General features: G+C 38.6%; 1 protein-coding gene across 3 annotated transcripts in view; it reads right to left on the reverse strand.

The window, feature by feature from the left end:
• Window positions 1-1,988: 1,988 nt before the first annotated feature.
• The window catches only part of AMBRA1 (autophagy and beclin 1 regulator 1), a 181,774-nt gene continuing 156,268 nt past the window's right edge, over window positions 1,989-27,494 (reverse strand). For all 3 annotated transcript variants that reach the window (XM_063289679.1, XM_063289678.1, XM_063289680.1), the window contains 4 exons: window positions 24,627-24,766; window positions 15,092-15,184; window positions 14,263-14,456; window positions 1,989-3,779 (listed from right to left, as the gene is read on the reverse strand). In XM_063289679.1, coding sequence (XP_063145749.1) covers window positions 3,295-3,779; window positions 14,263-14,456; window positions 15,092-15,184; window positions 24,627-24,766 — 912 coding nt within the window. In that variant the 3' untranslated portion in view covers window positions 1,989-3,294. The remainder of the gene's footprint in view (window positions 3,780-14,262; window positions 14,457-15,091; window positions 15,185-24,626; window positions 24,767-27,494) is intronic.

The raw sequence follows: 27,494 nt of genomic DNA on the forward strand, positions 1-27,494 counted from the left end.
ATTCCAGTTCTAGCCAAATTATGGTTCCATTGTACTTTGCTTAAAGTAATAGCTAAGGAGGCTTTTTTTCATCCATGTTATGCAAGCATTGCCAGATACCAAAGGCATCAGACCATAGAGTACTTCTTTCATTCATATTCATTTACAAACCTTTCCATGTCATATGTTCCCAAAACATTTAACATTAATTGTATACCATTTCGTTCCACAATCCCCTTGTTTTGTATCCCCACCAACAAGCGTATATCTGACATGTCCAGTATAGGTCCTGTCTGAGCACCACAAAACCAAGACAGAAATACAGCTGTCATATTCACTCATCACTTTTGTTGCTATGTTGAAGGCAGAGGTCCATGATTTGGGAGCAGCAGATAGAAGCCATGGCCAGGAAAGCCTGATCCGAGCTTTGTCTGGTGCACCGCTCATTGCTCTATTTGGACTGGGAAGCTCTTAAGTCAGAGTGCTGTACATGCCCTCTGTGTGTGTCTCCCTTGGAAGATGATTTGGAGACTGCAGTTAGTCCAGAATGTGGAGGCCTGGCTGCTGCTAAGAACAGGCCATTTCAACAGTGTTACACTTGTGCTGAGGTCACTCCTATGATTACCAATTGGTTTCTGGATCTAATTCTAAGTCCTGGTGGCTTCCCTATGAAGTCCTACATGGCTCAGATTCCACTTACCTTCAGGACCGTCTCTCCCAACAAGATTCAACCCATCCAGTAATTTCTTCCCAAGAAGGGGTGCTTAGGATCCCCACCATAAAAGAGATTAAGGTGGTGAGGAATTGTAACCAATTTGTTTCAGAGGTGATACTGACACTATGGAACTGAGGTTCAATGGGCCTTCTCTTTTTTTGGAAGGGTCTGAAGACACTTTTATTCTAAGAAGCATTTGATCACTGCCTTTGGGGGCAGATATTGTTTTAATATTGTCCCTGTGAAGTTTGAAGGGTTGGACCAGTGTGTTTTAAGATTGTTCTGTTTCTTTTCTTTCTAGAAAACCACCTTGAATCATTTTGATTGGATGGAATATAAGTGTATGCATAAACAGAACAAGTAAGTACACCAGAAAAATATGGGAAAGATGCGTAACATTAACCTGAGATGCTTGGTCATCTCAGGCAACAAAAGGTAATTAATAACTCATCTGGCAGGGACTTCCTGCAGGACTTCTGGAAGGAATGCTTGGAGAAAAGCTCTTTGTTTAGCATCACATTGCAAAATCTCTCTGTACCCTTCTCCCCATTTTCTTTCATGGAGATAGAACACCTCCACCCTAATGTGCCATTTGTGGATTCTGGGTTTAGTCTCTTCTGATGTAAACATGTTTTAAAACTAAAGAAAGGAATTCCATAATCAGGCTCCTGTAGCTCTGAAGTACAAACTGGCACAGGGCAGATTTTAGTGCTTCATTAACACTCTGATGAGGCCTGGCAGCCAGCTGATTTGATTTAAAGTTCATTTCCATGCTGTGATTTAAGGCAACGTTTGCTTAATGTTCTCTAACAGGCTTTTCTGACTGTGAGCATAAGAGTTGCTTAACAATGGGCTTTATTTATTGTCATATACTCATGGTAGTGACAACACACAGACATGCATACTGGGAGGAAAGCTTCTTGCAGGTGCTGCATAACAGTTTCTCAGATGCATCAGGGAAAGAAATCATTTCATCGCACCATCAGTTTAACCAATTGTTTTTTTCTTTTCCTTTTCTCCCAGTAGCCAAGGGTTATAATAATAGTAGCAGTAGTAATAATTACTACTACTACTACTACTATAATACCAGAACAGTCAAAAATTATGCAGCTAAACAGATAAAAACCTTTCCATGATTTTCTGATTTTCCTGGGATTGACAATGAAGATTTCAAGGGAGGGGACCTCTGCTGAGTAAACCAATCAAACAAGCAGAAAAAGAGGTGTATCAGAGACTTTTTTTCCTTCAAAATAGGCATTGTACTTGATCAAGAAGAGAAGACAGGAGACCAAAGAAGGGTCTGTCATATTTTAATGACGTTGATCTTTGGTGTTTCCCTCATTAGCACACACTCTCCCCCACCTTCCTGCTACAAGCTTACTGGGATGGAGAGTTACAAATGAAAAGGAAAATCACATTGTTGACTAGAAACAAAAAAAATATCAGAGCCTTGATTTCTCCACTAGAAACTACATGTACAAGGTCAAGGTTTCACATGCAACACCTTACATCACAGACACATAACTCACACCCTGACATGGAGCTAAGCCCTCTCTCCCACCCCACATCCTACCCCTAACAGGGAAGTGCAACCTGGCCATGGCACCATGATCCTGCCAAATTTCACCAGATTGAATTACAATATGCTACTATTGGCACAGCAAGAGTTGCTAAGCCTTGGGCAATTTCTGTATAAGTGCCATCTTTTGGGGGGAATGGTCCCCACCCTACCCACATGCTTTACAAGTATAGGTTGCCCCACCCACAGCAGCCCTTATAAAGGTTCTGCTTGCATACAAAGTAGATATTCTGAAAACAAAAGGCCCACACTCCTGAGAGGTTCCTGAGCATGAAAAAATTGAGACGCCCAAGCATAGCTCTCCAACCTCCAGTTCTGGGCTGGAAAGAAGAGTGGAACAGAGTCCTGGAAAACACTGCTGTGCCTTATCGAGCCAACATTCTTTCAAGCCATCCAAATTTTGAACTTCTGAAGAGTTTTCTAGTGCTTACTAGCAGTGTGGCATGGGATAAAACTCTGGACTGGAAAATGGAGCCACTCTAGTTGCAGAACCTAGGTGCAAATTTCCTCCACAGTAGCATTTAAAGATATATACTGTATATATATATACACAATTCAGTAAGATTGAAGGTCTCCAGAGGAAGAGACTCAAGTCCCCTTGATCCGATTAGCTGGTAGGTCAAGAGAGGGGAAAGCACTTTTTAAAAAAATAAAATTAAATTAAAAAAGAGTAGCATTAAAAGCACTGAAGGGTTAGGACAAAGCTTAATGGATTCCTGTAGCCAGTGAGCTGAGAAATTTACATAAGGCTCAGCTGAATATCAAGGTTTATTACAACTATTGTAGAAAATGTGCAGCAAAACGGATGTGGGAAGCTAAGACACAGAATAAAACCTCTTCAAGAATTCTCCCGTACAAGTTATGGTCTCCCTCTTGTATCCCACCCCTGCATATCAATGCCCACTGAATTATCAGCATCTGGTCAGAGCCAAAATTCCCCTACTCCTTCAGTTCCTGGTCAGCTGTGAGGTACAAGTCTCTGCTTAGCAGTACAAGTGTAGCACCAATGTACAATTCACCTCTACCTGTTCCGAGACTCTCCACTGGCACTCTCATTACTATAGAAATTGGTATTGTCAGGAAGATGATTATTATTAGTCAGATCACTATACTCAACTGGTCCCTCAGTGTCCATTGAGGAGTGAGCCTGCTCTGATAGGCTTTGCACATTAGCTTCTCCCTCAACCTCATTAGACGATGTCTGTGGGCTCAGGCCACGTTCTGTCACCTGCATGGACTCAGAAAGGGTCCTTCCCTCTAGCTCAGTTATCAGCTCCTGCGAAGTTGATGGTTCAGTTGAGCCCCCTTCTATCCCACTGGATTCAGTACCAGTCTGAGAACTGCGGTGGATCCGGTGACTCACAATTATGTTGTTGCCAAAACCACCCATGGATGCCATGGTAGTGCTTTGCTCTCGTTGGACCACAGCAGTCATGCCACCTTCAGCCATCAGCCTTTGGATCCTAATCAGGGCATCCTCTCCAGTTGCTCCATAATCTGTACCACCTGGAAGAAAGAAAGAGAAGGCAGCTTTTTTAAAAAAAAAATTACTTCTAAAGTTTATATTTATTCAAAAATTGGTTTCCAAAGTAGCTTGTGACATTATTTAAACTCAACTTTTACACTAAGAACAACAAACAAGAAGCAAGAGAATCTAGGCATAAATCCTATTATGCGTTAAGAGAAACACTTTTTTTTTCATGTCTGAGAAATAGAAATGTATGGAACAAAGAAGTTATGATATAGTTAAAGGAATAAAAATACTAATGCAAACAAGTCAAGAAAGAACAAGATGGTAGTATCTCCTAGAAAATTTTAGAGTACCCAAACTGTTGAGAATCCATTTACTACTTCCAGATAGCACAAGCATATATTTTTACACTGGGTACTCATTTGTTGCCCTCATTTACATCTACCTTTAGGATTGTGTTATTTTGTAGGGGTTTTCATTTCTGAAAAGTAGAATTATTTCCATATAGTTTCTATATTCCTCTGTTGGAATTCATTCTAATCTGGGCTGGAATGCAGCTGCAGAGGCCGATGAGGGATAGAGGACACTGCAGGACTGACCAGAAGCAGTGCAGTCCTGAAGTTGGCTGGAGATAGCAATGCTGCAGAGAGGATGGCGGAGGAAGCAAAGACACAGGCTAGTAGGGCCTGGCCATAGAGACTGGAGGCTGAGCAAAGACTAATATGGACTCTACTGTATGCCCCCTGGGCTTTTGATGGGGTTTGTTGACCACCCACCTCAGTTGCGGGGGGGGGGGACTAGCCAAGGTGGCTGTGCGAGCTTCCTGGGTGGCCCAGGTGCACCACCTGCAGAGTGCTGTGGGGAGAAGGACCACAGGATCTAGCAAACACAGTTGGGGTAGGGAGTGAAGGGTGGCTGGCTGTTGTGTGTTTAGTGTTTGTTTGGGCAACTATGCTTCAGGGTGTTAGAGGAGATAGATTGATAGGCCTGGGATAAAGAAAACCAAAAGGGGTGAACTGAGGAAGGGAGTGTTCCTGGCTGCCTTTAAGGAGACACTGGAGCACCCCCTCCTCAAGAAACCATTCCTGGACCCTACTGTGTTGGACAATTTTTGTCCTGTCTCCCACCTCCCCTTTTTGGGGAAGGTGGTTCAGAAAGTGGCGTTGCAGCTCCAGAGTACGCTGGAGGAAACAGATTATCTAGACCCCTTTCAGCCTGGTTTCAGGCCCAGATAAGGGACAGAAACAGCATTGGTCGCACTTATGGATGATCTCTGGTGGGAGCGGAATGGTGGCAGTGCATCCATCTCTTCTTGACCTCTCAATGGCTTTCGATACCATCAACCATGGTATCCTTTTGGAGTGACTCAGGGAGTTGGGGGTGAGAGGCATGGTTTTGTGCTGGTTCACTTCCTTCCTCCAGGGCCAGTTCCAATTGGTGGTGATAGGGAGGGAGAGATCTGACCCTCAGCCCCTCCTTTGTGGGGTGCTGCAGGGTTCGGTTCTCTCTCTGTTCCTCTTCAACATCTACATGAAACCACTGGGTGAGATCATCTGTCACCCTGGGATGAGGTATCAACAGTATGCTGATGATACCCAATTATACATCTCCATCCTGGGTAAGGTAAGTGATGCTGTGACCACCCTCTCCCGGTGCCTGGGGGCTGTGGGGGTCTGGATGGGGAACAACAGGCTTTAACTGAACCCTGGTAAGACGGGGTGGCTGTGGGTTAATGGCTCCTCTGTATCCGGGAAATTGTCATCTTTAGTTCTGGATGGGGTTGCACTGCCCCAGACAGACCTGGTGCGTAACTTGGGGGTCCTCCTGGACTCACGACTCCTGCTCGAAGAGTGGGTAGCAGTCATGGCCAGGAGGGCCTTCGAACAACTTCATGTTGTGCGCCAGTTACACCCTTTTCTGGACTGGGAAGCCCTCTGAACAGTCACTCAAACCCTGGTCCTCTCCCATATAGACTACTGCAATGCACTCTACATGGGGCTACCCTTGAAGAGTATCCAGAAGCTACAGCCGGTCCAGAATGCAGCTGCACTGATCATCTTTGGTGCCCCTAGAAGGGCACATGTAACACCTTTGCTGCACAAGCTGCACTGGGTACCAGTTTGCTTCCAGGTCCAATTCAAGGTGTTGGTTACCACCTTTAAAGCCCTACATGGCATGGGGCCAGGTTACCTGAGGGACCATCTCATCCCCATGACATCAACCCATCCCACCCATTCATGCAGAGAGGGCATGTTGTGGACCCCATCTGTAAGAGAATTCCATCTGGCGGGGTCAAAGAAACGGGCCTTCTCTGCAGTGGCTCTGGCCCTCTGGAACATCCTGCCACCAGAGGTCAGGCAAGTTCCATCCTTCCTGACCTTCCAGAAGTCCCTGAAGACTTGGCTCTGCCACCATGCTTGGGGTGGGGAATGCAGGAAGTCATTCTTGGGAATGGCTGGCACCTTAGAGTGCTCCCCTCATATTTATGATCTTTTGTAGCCACCTGGATTTTTATTTTTATTTTTTCATTTCATTTCATTTCATTTCATTTTATATTGTATTATATTTTATGCTCTATTTTGATTATTGTTTTTAATGTTTTAATTGATTAACTTGTAAACCGCTCCAAGTCCCTCTTTGGGGGGATATGGGCAGTAGCATAAATTTGAGAAACAAACAAACAAACAGTGACTCCTAGCTATAGGCAGGTTTAGCATGCATGAATTGGAAAGCCCTCAGGACATTTTCTGTAAACCAATTTGCTTTGCATGACCCCAAGACCTGAGTATCTATGAAGGTAAGAAAGATCCATGATCTGTGATGCGTGCTGACACAATGGTTCTTTTTACAAGAGGTGAACAGAGAACAGAGTCCCTCCTTGTGGGGGGAGATGGGCAGTGATAAAAATTTGATAAATAAAATAAATAAATCAAATAATCAAGTGGTCTAATCTTTCTCAGTCTCCACTGCAAGTAAAGGTAGCTGTGCTTTTTTAAAACATTCTTACATTTTTCTTTATTATTGTTTCTTTAATGTGATGTTACTGTTTAACTTTATTAGAGGTTAAAAATAGTTTGCAGGACATTAATAGGTTGAATCATGACATAGTTCCCCATCTCTATTTTTTCCATTAGGTTTTAAGTTTACCAACCATAAATTATGCAACTGTACTTACAAGAACGGAACCATCATAACTGGATAGTTTGCATCTGGTAAGCTTAAAATCTTGATCTTCAAGCTTATGTCCCACTGAATTGTTAGACAGCTATCCTGATGCTTTGAGACCTACTCTCCTTGCCTCAGATGGCATTTGCTAAGTATGCTCACCTTGACTGAGATGCCACTTTGGCCAGTAAAGAGAATAGTCACATGCATCATTTAAATTTTTTAGGGACATAAACTTCTATTTTGCAACTAAACTTTGTACTCAGTACTTGCCTTTCAAGTCTTAGCTTTTCAAACAGAAAAGTGGCACATAAATTTTATAAATTAAGCAGCAGAACAAACGAACACAGGAATAAACATAAATGGCAAGGAGGGGATGCTATATAAGCTGTTTATGGAATGCCCTGACTATCCTGAAGGAACAACTCCAGGATTATTTCTAAGAACAACCCCCCACCCCATTTTTAATAACAACATCTAACAACTTACTGTATTTTTGTACAAGATGGTTGTAAGAGTTGTTGGCTAATTCCAAGTTCTATTTTTGTCCAAATCCCACTCTGTACTTGGAAACTGCCTCGAACAATCTGACATGTGAGCAGTGTTCTGAGTGGCAAAGGGGATGGGGAATTAACTTCTGTTTTTCAGCTATACCTCTTGATAGCATTCAGTACTATCAACTGTAATACCTTTCAAGTCAGGTTCCATGGATCTCAGATGCCATGTTTTGGAAATTTCAATCCTACATAGAGAATGATATCCTCAAAACAATACTGGCATTGACATTTATGCTACAATATAATTTTAATCAATTTAATAACTGACTTGGGAGAATATTATGGTCTGGGGTCCTATATGAGGGCTTTTGTTTTCTTTGTCCATGTTGAAAAGAAGTAGCAGCAGCTATGATTAGCAGGTCATTTGGAAAGCAAGTCAGGTGTTGCACAAATGGAGCTGCCCTCTAAGGAAGGAAGGTCAGATGCAGTGTGTAAATGAACTGTTGTTGCTTCCCTTTCCTTAAAGTGGGCATATGAGTCATGCAAAATCATTTAATTTTGGCTTTTTATTTATGTAGTCTATTTAACATACTGCTAGCTAACAGTGTTCCTTTTTCCAGAGACTGTCTATCCCTAGGCTCTCAAACAATCATACAGTATGGAAGGCCCAGCTCCCCAAGGGCAAAGCAGACCTAGAAAAAAAAAAACGCTCATTCAAGCTGCTTCATGAAGAATGAGCAATTAGTTGCCTTTCAATTGTAAGCTGTGGAAGAAAATATCTTTATTCACTGGAATGTGCTGAATTGTTCCACAGAGGATGTAGCAGCCACAGGCTACCTGGTCCTTATTAAAAATATAAATCTTCCTTCCAGACTTCATTGAGGCATCAGGTCTCATTACAAAAGACAGGGAAGTAGCATTGGCTCATATACAATGCAGAATACCAAAGCAGTTTTTCTGTCATGTCTGTATAGGGAAACTTATATTGCACCTTTAAATGCTGCCTAATGATTCCTCACCACTCAGAATTCTAAGCAAGTTACATGAGAATGCTCTTCTTTAAAGAAAAGAACTTTTAATGCTCTTTTTAAATCACAATTTTGCCCAGAGATAAACATTGCAAAAAAAAAAAAAGTAACACTAACTCTGGAATGCTAGAATAAATGTGTAGGTCTTTACAATGCTAAAGACCTTCAACTATTGCAGTTTTTTGGAAGCCCACTTTCAATAATAAAAATTAAGGTTAGGGTTAGTATCAACCTAAGCAGCCACACTTCAGAACTAAATATTGGCTTAGTGGCTTAAAGCCCTAACTAAGATGAACTGCAGGCCTTCCTAGTTCAGCACACTGTGGGAAGTCACACACAGAATGTAACGAAGTTTCTGTCCTACAAACCGCAGAAGGTCAACTGTTTTTAAGATGCAACTCAATCATAATTGCTAGCTAATGTTTTATTGACATCAGTTCTAATGAGCATGTGCTGGGCTTGAAGCCTCCATTTAGGCAGTCCTTGAGCAGAACATGCTGACACTCTACTCATCTCCCCCACCAAGTTCTTCTTTCATACAAAACATCTGCTTTGCTTCTGTGGCAAGGGCAGAACTCCAGGGCCGGGGCTGTTGCCTAGTCACAGAAGCAGCAGGTGCTGTTTCCACAGCAGCAGGGCTGACTGCTCAGTAATTTATCATGTCAGGAGAGATCTGATTAATAAAGACTAGAAAATGCAAAGGAGCCAAAGTTAGTATTTCTATCTAGGGGCTGATCTTCAGTGTTACTGCCAGACCCACAGACGTTGCTCCTTACCCTGCTTTCATTTCTTCAGTTTCTCAGTGCTTTAGAAATGTATCTCCAAAGAAGATACATTTCTAAAGAAGAGAAAGAAGGGAAGCAGTTTGGGCATATTATGCCACGTACAGAGTTCTGTGATCTTGAAGATAAGTATGTGTTTTGCACCATAAGCTTATTTCAGCAAACACATCAATGATCTCCCAGATAATGAAAAAATAATTATACTTGTAATAAAAATACAGTCTTATTTCTTCATATTAATGAAAAAGGATGTGAATAATCCAAGGGCATAAAATTAGGGGATACTGGCTATTTGACTGAATTGAATCTGTCATATTCTACAGATTCCAGAGTTAGATCTACATCCAGCATCTCTGCAATCAAGGATCCTGGAGCGGATGCACTTTTCTCATCACACATCACAACTACCAGGGCTGGTAAAGTATGTTGGACAGATCCTAAAATCTGAAATACTTAGCAAGTTCCACCATCTTCATAACGTTAACTGAATATTATATTTAAAAAATCAGAGAACACGAAGGAGCTTATAAGTGCTGCTTTGCACATTACAGGTTTCTTCTGCAATCCCTCCTCTCAACCATAGGCCAGATACCTTTCTTCTGTGTCTTAATTTGCAACATGTTTGGGCATTAGCTGATCTGACGTAAGCATATTCTGGGCTGGATGTGTAAGAATAAAAGAATGTCATTCACAACTATTTATTGGTGCAATATCACAACAATCTCGATGCTTTATCATTAAATAAGGCCCAATTTACACTTAATAGCATCAGCACAAGAACTGCAACTTTCTAATGCCATTTTATGTTATTTCAAATAAGCATTTGATCATGGCCAGGCCTAACTAGACATTTTTTAAAAACCAGGATGTGATAGAAATTGAGAAGGGAAATTAAAATGAAATTAAAAGGTTGGAAGTTAACCATGAATTGGCATCTATTTATTGAAGCAATATAAATGAGGAAGCAACTCCCATGTCTTTTGCAACAAATAATAACCGCCCAGAGTTCCTCCTTATGGGGGGAGATGGGTGGTGATAAAAATTTAATTAATTAATAATGAATTGAATCTAGACCCAAGTATATTTTTAACAAGTTACTGGATATTCAGATTTTATTCCAGCTGTGTTCAGTCTTATAAAGCAACAATCTGTGTTTCTCTGTGTTCAGTCTTATAAAGCAACAATCATAATGAGGTTGACTAGTCAGAAAAAAGCTGCTCCATAGTAAAGTGTCTTTCTGAATTGAGCTTAATATCTGTAGACTTCACGGGCATGTCTGTATTTAGTTTTTGGCAATAATACAGAAGCTGTTTTCTACTGTGTTTTTCAACTCCTAATCTTACCTGAAGTCCTGAACATTTCTAGTGACCTTCCATTCAAATACTAACCAAAGCTGACTCTGCTTAGCTTTTAAAGATCAGCCAGTATTAGTGCTTTCATGCAGTTAAGACTGTTCCACAATACAGAGACTAAATGTAGCCCAGCTGAGAAACTTGCTCAACAAAGTAAAAACACTGAGTGATAAGTGAGCAAAGGTAATGTACAGAGAAAAGCAACTGCTGTCCCTTGCTAGAGATGGCAGAAGTCCCATTTTTCCATTTGCTTTAAGTGGATAACATTCAGAGAATGGGGTTACTACTCTTAAGAAACTGAAAACCAGGAAGGATGTCAAATGTATGAAGGTCTCCTCTCAAATGCCAAAGGAATTACAATTCTCAACGATACTGGTACTCCCACAGAATTGCATCCTGCAGGGAAGTATATGAATGTATTTTTCAGTTCCAATCCATTTTGCTAAATTTGGAATAGTAATTTTCAAATGAATAATAATTAAGAAAAGAACCACTGGTCAAGTTTCTTCTTGAAAATGTCTTACTTTTATTTAGAGTAGGACCACAGACTCAAATCAAGATTCCAAAACAATTGGTAACAATTAAGGCAGGAAACTATTGAGTACAGGAATACATGGTTTTGTACTGGATAAGTGTTGTTATATATCAGAATCTATTTTCCCTGCTGTGTTCCACATAGATCGTATCCAAAGTATGAATAATTACAGAAAAACTGGGAAAGCATTCTGATTAAACCATTTAGGAATAGCAGAACCCAAACATGCAAGTGGAATCTGCACTATTATGCCTAGAGATGGGGTACTAACCAATGATAATAGAACATGGATGTATTTTACATAGGAGAGTGAGAGTTTGGCTCCAGATTCCAAGTCATGACAGAAACTATAGACGTTAAAATGGTAAGATGCTACTATGTCTTTTTTTTTAAATACTGGCATATTTAGGAATGTTGTTTAAAAGTAAGTAGGATTATTCTAAGTTTAAACAGTTTGATGATTTCCTAAGTTTGAGACACAGAGTAGGCTCCCCTCCACTATTCTATTAATGAACTCATATATCTATTTTGGTGACCTGAGAGTTTAGCTAGACTGATCATGATTAATTGATACGTTCCCAACAAATCTGAGTGTTCTTGCATTACATTTATTTTAATGAACAAAACAAGTAAGTGCTTGTATTTACTTTCATTAGAAGGTAAAGTTCAGCCTGATTGCATCCTATATTATTCACTTTTTTCAGCAGCAAAAGATTTCTGAGCCTAACATTTACTTATGTGATTTTCACATAATTTTTTAAACCTAAACTTACTTTCCTTTGACTGATGCAGTCTTCACAAACACAAGACAGCAATGATGTGACAGAAAAGGGACTAGAGGGATTCACTTTTAATAAGTTCACTAACGTTATCATCATCTTTCCAAAGGGTCAAAGACTTTCAGAAAGATAATTTCTGCAGAGCCTGCAAAGGTGAAGGATAGACTGTATTTACTAACATACAAAGGTCTGTTTTGGAAGGGTTTTTTTTTTTTCAGATTTTTCCATATGGTACACATAATGAAAACATGGGGCCTTACTTCAGGCCCATTCTAGCAAAGTAGAAAACACTTTTTTCAAAGGCTTACCATCCATGTAATCTATAATCTATGAATCTGTTTATTTTTCCCCAAGCAGACGCTAAACATGATCCAGAATAAAGTGTTTTATTTTCTTGCTCAGTGCCACCAATACTATTCAATCTCATAAGTATTTGCATTAACAAGGCTCTTTACAAATACTAATTAATTCACAAAACTTGCTGGGGAAATACTGGAAGGAGTTATTTCAGCTTACTTTCAACATTTAAGCATTTCAAAAGCTTCATACTGTATTTGTTGCAGAATTGGGATATATACTTAATCCCAACTATATTATTCAATGCACAGAAAAGGCTGTTTTGCTTTACTCGTTATGGTTGAGCCTCACCTCTCAACCTGGCTTGCCTTGTAACTGATCTGGTTTGCTAGATTTCTGGTGGAAAAAGCACATTTTTTCCCTAGGTTTTAAAAAAAGCTAGAAAAAAAAATCTGAGTCAGCTGGAACTCACCTCTCCTTGCTTTTCTATCCTAGGTAGAGATACACTGGCAGAAAAAAAACTAACGTGAGCCATTTTCCATACTCATCTGTAAAACCGAGATGCTGGTTGAGATTGCTAATCAGGAGCCTAAATTCTTAATTCTTCTTAGCTTAATGGATTAAGGTAAAAATAAAGCCCATTTTCCAACAGTAAATTGAGCATGTTTACAAGGAACCACCAACATTCAGGTCTTAAGATTTTAATTGCTATAAATCCTCTATACCAGCTTTTCTTGTCAGTTTTAACCCTCCTGCCTTACTTAGAGCAAACTTTAGAAAGGTAGATTGGGGACAAGAAGGGCTGGTACTAATTCTTCTAAGTTGGGGCCAACCAAAATGCAGATTGTTTTCTGAATCATCAATTCTACATTTAGATGACCTTCCTACTTTATATATTCATTATGCAGTTTCCCAGAGTGTGTCCATTTGCAAATATTTGCTGTATCCATTGTTTACATTCATACATCCTAGATGTATAAACATTAACATATATTGTGAAAGTTACAGTGGGTCACTGTAGTCCAGTGGACATATTGCAAACTAAGTATAAGATAAAGACTCCTTTGAGTTGATCTTGAATCTTTCTTCATATGTCAGCCTGGTTCTTTGTAAGAACAGATTACAGATCATACAGTTTTCCAAAGACTTATCACTACTTTGATAAGTCACTACTACTACTCAAGTAGTAGATGCTTTTGCATGATAGGTTTGAAGAAATGTGTCCTCCTTCCTACATTTGTTGCCTCCCTGTCTAATTATCAGATTTTCTCCTTTTAAAATTATTTTAGCTACAAGTAAGAATCAATGCATTCAATACATCATCCTTGTAACTGGTTACTGGGGCTTAGCATAATTTTTTCATGCATAATAGTACATCATCAGGGTTTTCTTTTTGTAACTAACCACATTTTATCATCATATCCAAATCCAGCAAACTTAAGCTTAATACAGTTAATTAAAACAAGCCACTTTCTTGACTTATATATATTACAAGAAGCTAGTTTGTTTTACTAAGCCACTGTTAAACTAATTATAATTAGGGTAAGGGTGTAATGTTAAATTTCTGCTTACCTTTGAACTCAATGGGATAACTAAAGGACATTCCTTAAATGAAGGATATATGGTTATTTTAGAAACTAACAATAAAAACAACTGACAGACACAGGCACAAGTCAGAACATCTGCTAACAATAAAACAACAGTTGGGAAGAAAGTTGAATGAGACCATGTCTAAGACCATGGCTTTTTCTTGCTAGATTCTTTTATACTCATAATTTGTTTTCACACTTGAGAAGCAGCAATAACCTTCTGATTTTAGAAAAAATATTTTAGAAGCAAACCTACATCCCAGGATGCACAAGGGATATAAAGGGCAATAGGAAAACAAACAATATTCTTTCATTTTGTAAAAAAGGCAGAAACTAATGAGAACATTTGTAGCTAAAGTTACTAGCTGAAGATGATGCAGCTGCTATGTATAGTCCTATTCTGTTTGTAAAAATATCACATCCCTGGTTTTGTTAACTAATGTCCAGAATAAATACATATTTGGTACTGACAATTATTCCCCAACAGCTCTTACCTTCAGTAACCCCTGAAGTAAGACCTCCTGGTTCCTGAACTTCTCTCTCAGTTTGTGTTTCTGCATTCTGTAGCTGAGGTGCCAAAGTCTGAGTGCCCTGTGAAGTCACAGAGGTGGTTGGGTTCCGTGGCTGCAGGCCAATGGCATTCATTAAGCCCAAATCCCGGTCTGTCCTCCAGGTGGCTCTGCTGGTTCTGAAAAGATGCACAACAAAATATATTTAGGAACTAAAGGGCAAACACGGAAATGCCTGAATGCCCCTGAAATGTCCAGTCATTCCTTCTGGTTTCATCAGGCATCCATTAAACCTTTAATGAAAAATGATCTAGAAGGTAGTCAAAATTCGATAATTTAGTTGGTTTATCATCTGTCTGTCTTCAAATCTGATTTTGACTGAAGGTGACTATATTAATCCTACAGCTACAGTTACAAACAGTGCTGGATCCCATAATTGTTTTATGTTGTAACTAGTCCATTATTTTTGTAGTACTTTTCTAAGTTTTCATTTCCCATAAACTTAGTGGCTTCCAAATGACTTAAGTAACTGTGGTACTGACAGCTGGAAGGATTGTGGTTGACAGATTTATTTTAACATTTCAATCTGCACTAGTGAGTTAACCAAGTATAATCAGTGGTATTATGCCATCTGGAGTAATCCAAGTGCCAAGAGGAAAAATGAGTTTTAAAATTTTAGGGCTGCCATCATAAGAAAATGCAAGAATAAGCAATATAGTTACCTTCAGAAAGATACAAACAAAGAACAAAGATACAGTTTAACACATGCTTCCATCTGTGACTGGTTGCATCCACATTCATTCTCTAGACTCACCCTGGTCGTTCAGTGCTCCTGATGTTGGAATGCACAGTGAAGACAGTTTCATTCAGCTGGTCCCAGTAGTATTCTACACCAGAGTTTAAGGCCCTGCCATCCAAAGGGAATAAGTCAAGAGATATTTCTGTGTAAAGCAAATGAAACCTGCCTTGTCCATATTAATAAGATTTTCATTCCCAATACACCAACTCTCACTTTTCAAAATAACATTCAAAATCTGCAGCAGATAGTATCAATTGTTGCTGTGGAAACATTACCACAAGAATTTCATTTTCTGTCTGGTCTTAAGATATAAACTAAAAAGCCTGCAGTCCCTAAAGAATCCAATCTGAAATATAGATTTAACTCGAAGATTGTTACAGGAGCTTGTACGAAATCTGGATATACATGGATATGACTTTTGGTCTTGAAATCACATGTGTCTTCAATTTAAGGTATTTCTAGTTTACACACAACTTAAGAAGATACATGAACTTTATTTCACAAACGTAGTACTGAATATATATTCTTGACAGTACCCAATATAAACACAGGCTATTTTTATGTCTTGGCCTATCATATATCTATAATACAGTGACATACAAACCTACTCTCATAACTCTGAACATATATTTGACCTTGGCTCAGATACAGGGCAAAATATATGAAACATGGAGTATAATAATGTCAGAAATCATGGGATTTCATTACTAATCGGATAGAATTTTCAGTACCTAAGCCTAAACTAGCTATCACCCTGGTCTCATACTGAAGGCATCCAAGTTGACCTTCCCCCAAATAACTCAAAAGCACTTTTACAGGGATGTAATGTAAGCCATTTTAAATGGCTCCTGAAGATGGAAGTTAATACACAGAGAATGGCTATGTTCAGATTTCCATCTGGATAGGGTTATTTTCTAGCACTCAAGAGCAGCTGCTTTAAAAAGTTGCAGAGAGGTGCTAGGTTCATGCTCCTCTATGCTCTGAAACACTGTTCTGGAACCGAATCTGAAACAAAGCCCAATCCAATTATTTTCATTACACCACCGCTAATGCTTAGAAGCTAGAAGATAAAAATCTGATCTGTATGAAGAGTTTGCTATACAATTAAAGCAGCTGCCATTTGACATCCATAACACACACCCTAGCTCAGTGAAAACATCCATCCATCCATCCTAGCATCCGTATTTTTCTTCATGCATAGAATGAATCTGCTGTGTAATTCTTTAGGCATTATTCTAACTTACGCATGGGCCCTAAAACAAAGACCAATGTTTATATACCCCTGGGCTACCATCTTGACTTTTTTGATTCCTCTCCCCTGGGCACTCTTAGGTGTGTGTATTTCCTTTGGAACCCACAAGATTGCAAAAAACTGTAAGATGAACCAGGGTCAAATGTTGAAACCTTTAACTGGTTAAAGATAGAGATTTCTACAAGTTGATGTCACTTTCCCTAGTGTGCTTAAGTCAGCCCAAACATTTAGAGTTTGTATGTGTGTATACAGTATGTGCACTTTTCTTCTAATATGCATTTTTATACACTTAATCTCTGCCTTGTTGCTGGGTGACACATGTCTTCAATGCAGTGGGGGTTTGTATATATTTTACTCTAGTTAAAGTTGTTTTCAATTTTTGTTTCTGAGGAGGCAAGATTAAAAGGAAAAGTAAAGGCTCCAAAAAACTCCTTAAGAAAGAGTCCTAAGAGAAGCGCCTGAGAGCTGAAAAGGAAAGTCGTGTGATCATGAGGCCTAGCTGACTGGGAAAGCTCCCTGGCTAGATGGAGCTAAACATTTTCTTGTAAGCCTTCCCCAAGGGTATGCATCAGATAGTTGGCCCATTGTACTTCTATGCATGGTTCAGAGTTTAAGCTTAGTCACACATAGCTGTTTTCCTGAATTCAGTTAGGCTGTCAGGGGAAATGCACAGCTCCCACATGGATACCACAATTTAAGGTACATTAAGAAATATTTCACAACTACTGTGAAATCTGTCTCTAACTACGGAATACATATAATGTTACTATATTACAAGCATGTAATATTACAGAATAAGTAAAGTATGTAAATGGTATGTAGACTATCACATGCGATTTCATACAAGCATTAATTCTGTTCCAAACACACAACAAAGAATATTAGCCAAAGAGCAGCCCTAGAGCATGTTTAGCAACTGCGTGAGTGACTGTGATGTGGCACTTGAAATTACAGTTACAATATTATAATGCTAAAAAAATCTAAGGTATATTAAAATAACACCTTAAGTGAGTCCAAGTTTAGTGATGACTCTAAGCCTTCCATCTCTAATTTTGGAACTCTGGACTTATAAATTAGCTGGCATATTCACAGCCACAGTACAATAAGTTGAAAATTGAGGTGATCTGGCAGGATTTTATGAAGAGTTTTGCAAGCTCTCAAAACCTAAGGAAGATGCAATTAAAATATCTGAATGTATCCTAAGCATGTACAGGAGGAGGATACATTAAAAATCTATATGGGGACATCACTTCTGGCTTCATTCTCAGCTGTTAATACTGGTTACAGAATGGAAAGTCTTCAAGCAGAGCCCTGAGGATCTGCAACAAGATTCTGTCAAATATTCTTCATAAAAAGGTACTGACAGTATCTGAGTTGATATTTTCCATGCTTATATCTGAATTTATATTTTCCAACAAGAACAAAAGAGAAGTTGCCAATAATTAAAGTAAAACTAACAGATGTGCAAGGAACAAGCGCCAAAGGGTTCTTATTGTATTTGGCTCTCAGCCCATGGCATGGAGATTTAAACTTTAGTATCCGTTAACAGTCTGAAGCAAGGGATAATGGGAGCCAAACTGAAGAATTCCTATCACCATTACTCCATTTTTATCTCAGCTGGTTAGGAGAAGGTTGGCACATCCAATTCAAAGTGCTAGTATCAACCTATAAAGTCTATTACAGCATGGGACCAAAGCACCTGAAGGAATGATCATTGCATATACAGAACCTCATCCTGTATTTCAGGTCATCCTCAGAATCCTCCTCTGGGTACCCTTTCATGCTAAGGTGCAGTAAAAAACTATCCGGAAACAGGCCTTCTCAGTGATACTCCTCTACCACTAACAGTGGAATGTCCTCCACAGTGAGGGCATTCCACTATTACCTACTTAGGGCATTCCTGGCACCTACTTGGTTTTGTTTCAGGTATCAGGCAAATATACTTTTAGATTCCTGTGTCTTTTAACATATTAAGATTTCAGAGTTATATGCTGTATGAAATCATTTAAATTAATTTTTCTGTTATATTTGCCTTGTTAAGGAATCGTATTTTACTTATTGTTATTGCTTTTTTTTAGATTTGAAACATTTTAGTAGTGTGACCTTAACGTTTTGCAAGCAATCCCAGGAAAATCTGTTTTGAAGAGCAACATGTTAATCTTTAAAATAAAACAGAGAATTTCACGGTCAGATCACTTTCTGTGATTTAGTCTCTCGGTGGCTTTACCTATCGGTAAAGTCATAAAAATAATTGATCCCAGGGTTAATGGATTCCTAGGGATTTTCTGTCTGGTGTGGTTAGAGCTCCTGCTGAAACTCTAGGTACACCCACTCTATTTAGCTGCACACTAAATTTGCACTACGTGTTGTCCAAGGTATAGAGTCTCAGTGGGGACTGAGAGTGGTTATTAACACATTAAAATCATTCTCATGCACTGTAAGGGAAAACTGATAAGTGCTGAATAAAGTGATTTGGGAAAAGGCTGTCTTTGTTACTCATGTTCTTCTACCAGAACCAAATGTTCTTTCCACCACACGAAATAAGGTTTAGCACTCCCAATATTCAATTTCAAAGAGAAAAATCTCTTTGTGGCATTTGATAATCTACATATATTCTTATTAAGTGCTGGCCAGGGACACAGGACTATAATTCTTCATACCCTGGCAATTTCTGGCAAGATCTGTAGCCAGATGCTTATATACAATGAATATGGGTAGTGCTTTTTTCCCTACACATCCTTTGCTTACTGTCAAAGCTGCTTTCAGATCTTTCCTGCAATTTCAGATTCCAAGGAAAGCAATTTTTCTTTCACCCCCACTCAAATCAATTGTGTGCTTGAAGAGTACAAAGTCAGACAGCTATTCACTCCTAACAGACAGAGAATGGATAGAAGTAGGAACTTTGATTTATTTGGAGGAATTTTCACTTTAAATATAAATTGTCATAAAGAAAGCCAGAGTTCTTATATTAATGGGTGGTTTAATCATCACAAAGTGAAAAAGTACTCTTCCCCCAAAAACAAAAACAAAAAGAGAAGTTCTAAATAAATATCCAGAATATACCCAGTATTGGCCATCTATATTTTTCCAGTCATTCTTGGATACACTGGATAGCAAGGTAAGAATTATGATTGCTGAGATCATTCAAGGTGTTTCCTTCAAGAAAGCTGGAGCAGTTGCTGCTGTGCAGTATCACATACACAGCCCATTTGTTTTCAGCTGTATTCCGTATGTGCAACCGTTCCACGCTGCAGATAAGAGCTTCATGTTAATGACATCAACGAATGTATTCTGTTTCTGGTAAAAGTGGAGATTCAACCCACAGAGTTATCCATAAGACCAATAGGAAACATGGCTCGGCTCCTTAGGTACAGAAAATCTGATCTCCACTGAAGCAGGAAGAAACCATCAGAATAAAGAGGAAGCTAGTTACTATGCAGACTTGAATCAACAAAAATAGAGCCTTCAGTCGCTTCATCCCAGGAAGACACTGTTTTATGACAAACAATTGAATAGAGGCACAAGAAGAAAGAAAATTCTACAGCTAGACTGAAGCTTTAGTAATTTTTTTTTAGCGGTAATATCAATACTGTTGAGGTAATTGACGCAATAGTAACTCACTGCATAAATATTCCTCCAGCAAAACAAAAAAGACAGCTCAGTTGACTCTGCTCAAACTCATGCTGTTTAAAAAGATGAGAAGAACAGGTTTGCACAAGCATATGTGACCTGTGACATTTTATACCTTAAGAACAAAATATTGCTCCTGCTGCAAAATAGGCACTGTGTAAACTGTAACAGCTTGAATATAAAATAAAAAGGCTTAGATCAGAAATTTAAATCATGTTAAAGAAGATTTTTAGGTAAGATTAATTGCTGTAGCCTGAAGATGTAAAATTTTGGGAGACTGAAATGGGGGAGCAGCCCCCCCCCCATTTATTCAGAACACACACGAACATGGGGGGGATTAGCACTTTTTAAACACGTAAGGTGAATATGTTATTGCAGGAATGTAAAATGTATTATGTATCATAAAATGTAATCATAAATAAAATGAAATCATAAAATTATTTTATGTTAAACTTAGTGTGATCAACACTTGATTTAAAAGTGAGTAGGGTGAAAGTTTTCTCATAAAAATAGTAAATTCAATTATAATTTACATAACATACTAATGTCAGACATTTACCTAGTTCTAGAAAGGCAGTAGATTCTTGGAACAACTGTTCCTTCTGCCTCAGTTTACCTGCAAATTCCTTTTCTTTGAAACGTCCACTTTAATCAGAGATTGGAGAAGACTGCCCCTAGCTCACTCCTTTTCCCTAGCCCTCATGCACACTTTCTTCTTCTGTTCCCCTCAGCATTCTGCCTTTCATTTTTTAAAGTGCTCAGCTCTTATCTCCAGCTGAGGGAATGGTTCGGAGCATCTCTCAGTTCCTGTATTACAGAGAGAGCCTGTCTCCCTTGTGAAGCTCTTCATTCCATGGCAAGCAGCCTGTGAATGTCTGAGCTTGTATGGTATGCACGCTAACATGAACAATGCATATCCAACTGATCAAATGGTGAAATTTACTAGACTACTTTATTGATTACTCCAGATACCCATTTTAGATGAAGCAGCACATACTGTCTGATTTCCGGAAAACTGCTATAGGGTGAAACCCATTACTGCCTGAAATTCAGAAAAAAAAGATTCAGATCTAGCAGATTTGTCCATTAAATCCAAAGTCTGCTAAACTGAGTTCCATAAACTCAAGAATTTGCTATAAATTTCAAAACTGCTCTTAGCATCATATGACGTTCTTTTCTGCATGTAACCTGGGATGGGATGAGGGAAGCCTAATTGGGATTATGGTGGGAGGAACTATGACAATTGGGGATTAACATGTCAGATAAGAATTATGAAGATTATATAGCTTGTGCCTATCCTTGCTTCTGCTTTATACCTCACTCAAAGTAACTGCAGATTACTTTCTCATCTGCTGGTACTGTTGTTAAATGCCAGGTCAGTGAGTAACACAATGCCATCCTGGCGTGCTTACAATTAAAATGGGGACTGGGAGACAGTCTCTCTCTCAGGTATGTCCTCCTAGAACTTGACTCTGTACCAGAAGTTGAAGGTACATATTAGTAGGCCAAGGCAGGAAGTTGCTATAGTCTACAGGATTTTTTTTTACCCTTCCAGCTTTCTATGAAACCAAAAGCCAATATGGAGTGTGTCTTGCATTGAATATTTGGGACAGATTTAGAGATTTTGTTGATGTACTTTCCACATCAATGCCCATGGTCTTTTTGTCTGAACTGATGAACATGGACTCAAATCAGGGGCTGAGGATTCATGGAACAATCATTCTGAGTTATTTAAGCATCCATGCTAAAACTGTCCATGGTTAGACCAGCCCAAGACTTCACAGCCACCATGACCAACATGGGGTTTTGCAGACTTGTTACCAGCCCAAAACATGTAGCTAGTCACACTCTGGATTTTGTGTTCCTTCACAGTTTAAGGTTTGTTTTGCAAAGCGAACCAAAGACTCCCCCTTTTGGGAGAGATGGGTGGTAATAGAAATTCAAACAAACAAACAAATAAAATGTTCAATTCCCTGAGGTATCTATAAACTGAAGAAATGAAATTACTTTGAAATTGATAGGAATATAAAGGAAAAATAGAAGCATTTGAGAAGCAAACCATTTCCATTTCCCCCTTTACCCCTCAAAACCAGACACCTCATTCACATTCCTACCCATAAACCCTCAGAAAAACATTGAAAAGTATTGGAATTTTCCAGTGATATCACCTGCAGCCCTCTAGGAGGTTGGGGGAGCCTGTGATCCTGGGAAAGTTGCCCTCCCCCATTTTAACATCTAAAATAGAAATAAATCATGAGCAGCTTCTGTGTGTGGAGATTAAATGCCAAATATACTCAGCTGCTTGGCTATACTTAAGACACCAGGCTGTTCAGCATATAAGCTGTAGCATGTGGCTGCTCTTCAATTTACTAAAATTATTTTAAATATGTAGAGGTTCAAGAGTTTTATACACAATATCCCTCCTGCTTGTCCAGTTGCCCATGTATGAATGTGAATGTGCCTGAATTATCTAGCTGCAAGCAAGCTGCATTATATTAATCAATGCTTTAACATATTCCATAGGCACAGGAAGAAGCATGAAAAATAAGTCGTATACTCAGTGTACCAGAAGGCACAGACTATTAAACAAAATGCTCCTTAATTAAATATAAACATACAAAATTGCATAAATGTAAAAGCAAAACTTTTTTTCTTAGTAATATGTAGATATGCCTGACCCCATCTTCAAAAAGTTAAGCATGTTGTAAAGACCTCAATAAAACCTTTAACCTTAACAAAGGTAATACTGCTTTGGCTGGCAATGTTATAAGAGTTGGGCTAAATCTTATTGCTCCAATAATTACAAATAAATTCCAGAGTGGTTCCACTTTATGTCTCCTGCACATACATACATACACACATACATACATATCCTGTGGCATCTGCAAAACTAACAATTCTGTTATGGCATTAGTTCACAGACGGTACCCATAAGAACTTTAAGTCAGAGAGCTAACCCAAGAGCCAAGATCAATACAGTCCTATCCGTCTGCTCTTCACTAAGCGTCCTGAGCCAAGACTTATTACTCTTAAAAGGAAAATGATGCACTAGGGACTCTCTGGCTGGGAGGCATCTCTTCTACTGATTGAATGGTCTGGCAAAGAAATTGGGTCAGCCTCCAGAAATACATGATAAGTAGAGCTGCAGCTATGTAGTTAATAGGACTAAAGACCTGATTTAAAAAAAAAAGTGCCTCACAGAAGGTGAAAGGATAGAAACTACAAATACTTTATAATGAATTTTAACACATTAATTAATAATTATACCAAACTATAAAGTGTTAAGTCTGCATATTAGGATTGTTCTTGGCTGAAGTTATTTCCTACATATTAGGAAATCTGGCACTGACAAAAATGTGTTACTTTGGGATTAATAGTTGCTATTCCTCCCAAAGGATTCATTCAACCGTAACTTTTTGTGCACGTCTAAGTACAACTGGAAAATCAGTTGAGACTTTTATTGCAAAGATTTTTCAGACAGAATGGAAAGTAAATCTGTAAACAGAGCAAAGAAGGGGCTGGGGCCAAGGAATGGGATTTCACTACTGAGCATCCCTACGTTTTGGAGACACCAACCAGTTACGTAGAACAAAATCGTTAAGCAATCTAATCAACAACCAAAGCCTAAATTTCTCTGATGCAGTGTTACGTTTTGCCTAATATGAGTTGTTAGCATTCTTTTAACCTTGCCTATTCCTCTGTTTGCCCACTTCTCCAGAATATATGCTCCCCTTTGGAACTGTTCTTGCCTTATGAACATTGAAGAATGTTGATTCTGTCTTCTGGCCAACTCCTTTCTTTTTCATTGATATGGTATACGTTGCTTTTTAAAAAAAGTTTTTAATTGTGAGCAGCCTAGAGTTGCTGTGGAGTTGGGTGGCCTCAAAATGGAACTAATTAATAAATTTCATGACGTTAGGTAAGTCTTTTCTGATTGAGTAATGCCTAGCTCCTTCAGTATAGTTGTGATTCAGCAATATATGGAAGGCCACAGCTTTCCTACTTCTACCAGAATTTATAATTTTTACTGGAACTTAGAACAACAGTATAAAGGGTTGAAGCAACTGAAGACTTGAATCGTGGCATATTCAACTGAAGGTGTCAACTGAAACCCCATTACAAACCAAGGAAAATAAGAGAGGAGAAGAGAGGAAATTGGCTGGCTCCACCGTATTATGAGTCACAGTTGTATCTTTGATTTTAATTATTCTTATTCAACATACATTTCCACAGCAAAACAATGGAAGAAGGGTGCCTCATTTCTGTGCTACGCAAGAGGGGAAAAATGAACTATACGGTTTCTGATTTTATAGTGAACTTCAGCAACACCTAGGAGAAACATCTTAAAGTTTCTTATTACCTTTAGAATTCAGGTCAGTCTCTGAAGTGAGACTCTTCCCTTTCCTTGCAACAATGATGACACAGATTTGGCTAGCAAAATTATTCCAGGTTTTCCTCTACTTTCACAATCTCCAAATACACCTCAAGCCCATATACAGTAGCTATGGTAATAATTCAGGTAAAAAACCAACAGAATTTAATCATAAAAAAAGATTAACTCTTAAGACTTAATTCAAAATAAATTACTGAAAATAAACAACTGATTAAAAAGTTTCTAGTAAAGTCAAAGTTTAGTACAGTCTTCAAGCTTTAAATCACGCCACTTACTCTGGTCGGCAAATCACCAGATCCCCTTTATTAGTGCCGTATGCTAATCCTAAACCTGGCTCAGGTAACCAGCGAGCAGAATTTATGCTGACGTGTCTCCTTTGATCGGCAGGCATTGGATACAAGACATTGAACACTCTCTAAAACGGAGAAACAAAATAGAATAAAACAATGATTCAAACAAGCAAAACTAAGTTTGGAAGAAGATCAAAGTACTTTTTTACATGGTGCAAATATAGCAAGGAATATGAAACAAGAATATGAAAAATTTAATACCGATCATCCTCAGCATTAAAAAAAACTAGACAGCATTCTTTTCAGCAAAACAACTCCAAGTGTTAACCAACTGTGGTGGGACTGTGTAGTCTACTACTAGGTTGGACTTCGGAATTTTCTTTAGCTTCTCTGCAAACCTTGGCAAGTGACAGAGACACAAAGAAGATGCTTTAGTAAAATATAGGTGCTGCAGTTCTCCACTGCAGAAGAATACAAAAATTGGAATGCACCAAAGACTGAGATTTCAGAGAATGTTGTAAACCAGAATTTTAAAAGGGAGAATGGAGCAAGGAGAAGGAATCAAGCTTACAAAATACTTAGTGTTGTATTTAAGTCATGTGATTTCTAGTTCTACTGACCTATACTCCTTCTTCCTCTGATCATTTAAGTATGAGAATATTTTTGGTGTGTGTGTGTGTGTGTGTGTGCACACTTTATTATTATTATCAGCCCAAATCAACCTATGGCAGGATGAAGATCTCTTCCTTGAAGGATATGAACTGTAATCTACTATGCTGGTCCAGTGCAGGTTGGTAGATAAGATGTTGCCTTTCCATTCTAGGGCTGAGATAGAGTGACTGGCCCAAAGTTACCCAGCTAGCTTCTGGGCCTAGAACCTAGGTCTTCCTACTCCTAGTCCAGCACCTTAACCACTATACCAGAGCGGCTCTTGTGTGTGTGTGTATGTATGTGTATAAAACAATGAAAAGTGATAGCAACTGAGAAGTTAATAATGATGTATCAATAAACCTGCACAACAATAAAAACAATATTAGTGGAATACTTAATGACTTTTCCCAGGTTTTTTTTTTTTAAATATAAATAATTGTTTTGGGGCTTTTTAATTTTCCTCAAAAGTAAGTGGCATTTAGAGAACTTTGGTGTAAATTGAGACTGTCAAGTCTCTGGTATTATCTTCAATGCCTACACGATTTCAGCATATCTGTCCTATTCTCTACAAAGAATCCAATATACACTGATAGTATCTGTTGCCATGGAGACTATGGTAGGCACTCCAATTTTAATGGGGCTATGATAACGAGAAGTCTTTTATAAGAACAAAGCAGCATTTATTCAGAAAAATAAGCATTGTTTTGAGATGTAACAAAATAAAAGAATACACTAGGGGATCATAATGCAAACTTGCTTTATGAATAAACAGCTTCTCTCAGGCAACTGCTTCTTGCTAAGAAATGTAACTGGCAATGACTCTCTGGATCTAGCAGTTGCTATACCACACACTTACTGTTAATTTCCATTGGGAAGTCTTAACCTGTCTGAGCTCAACTTTCTTCACAAACATCAATTAATTGTCTATGAGAGCATAGCTCCATATGACCTAAATCGTCCATGCCAGGGATGCTTAATATTGTGAATGATAGGAAGGAGGGTGGTTCCTACCACCATGACAATCATACTTCCATGCAGGATTAGGGGAGAACCTCAATTCTACTGCCACTGTTTTGGGGAGAGAGAGCTTCTCCTCCTATTCCTAACCTTTCCAGAAAAAAACCAAATCAAAAATCAATTTTCCCAGATACTTCTACCGTTATCAGATATAACTTCTTTTTTAATATACTAGATGTGAAAATATAACTTCTCTTTTTTAATGTACTAGATGTGAAAATAAAGATGGCACAATCAGAATTACATTTTTAAAAGATCCCAACTTTATTGGAATAAAATAGAGAGCAACTATTCAATGATGGAGGGCATTTGCTTAATTGCCACTATACAAATACTCCAAGTGGGGTTAAGGAAAAAAGGGCTGATTTAGGATGTGTCAATCCATATTTAGAATATAGATAACCTCTCCTCTCTGACCCTATAGCAAATTTTCTGTTAAATATCACAACACCAAATTATATCCTAATCTCATCTCCTTGTCAATAGTCATATCAACGGTAAGTGCACTATATTAAGTCTTCTTGGTAGAGCTGCTTGGTTCCTCACAGGAATACTGCTGCAGGTCACAGAGATGACTCTTACTGCAGAGGTGCTCCTAAGCAACGTCCTCAGAATTTTGGCCCATCTTGCTATGATGGGATTAATCCATCTGCAAACCACAATACTTCCTATTGACTTTCTAAAACGAATAATGACTTTCACTCCTTTTTTTTTCAGGACCTGCTCTTTCTGCCTTTATTTTTCTTCCAAATCTATGAATTTGTTTTTGGGACTCTAAACACTCAAATATTGCTTTTTAAATTCCAAGTTCTCAGGTGAGTAAGTAGACACCTTGGGACTTGTTTAACTGGCTATTAAATTGGTCCTTTTCTTTAGCCTTTAAGCCACTCAAGAGACCAATGCCCTGTGGGAGACAAATAATATTCTAATCTTTCTGTACGGTTCTGAAATGTTTATTAGACAAAGCAGACAAACTGAAACAGCCTAATGATCCTGAAGGGGAAGGAGACAGTTAGGAGAAACCAGGTTGTTGCCTTTTCTCTGGTGTGCTTCAGGGCTTTCTCTTCATTTCTTTTAACATCTATATAAAATTGCTAGGAAAGGTCATCAAAATATGCTGATGATACCAGTTATACATTTCATCCTAGGACACACACTGCAGCAGAAGTGTTGATCCAGTAATTG

Source organism: Candoia aspera, chromosome 1 (assembly GCF_035149785.1).
Source record: "Candoia aspera isolate rCanAsp1 chromosome 1, rCanAsp1.hap2, whole genome shotgun sequence".
Lineage (NCBI taxonomy): Eukaryota > Metazoa > Chordata > Lepidosauria > Squamata > Boidae > Candoia > Candoia aspera.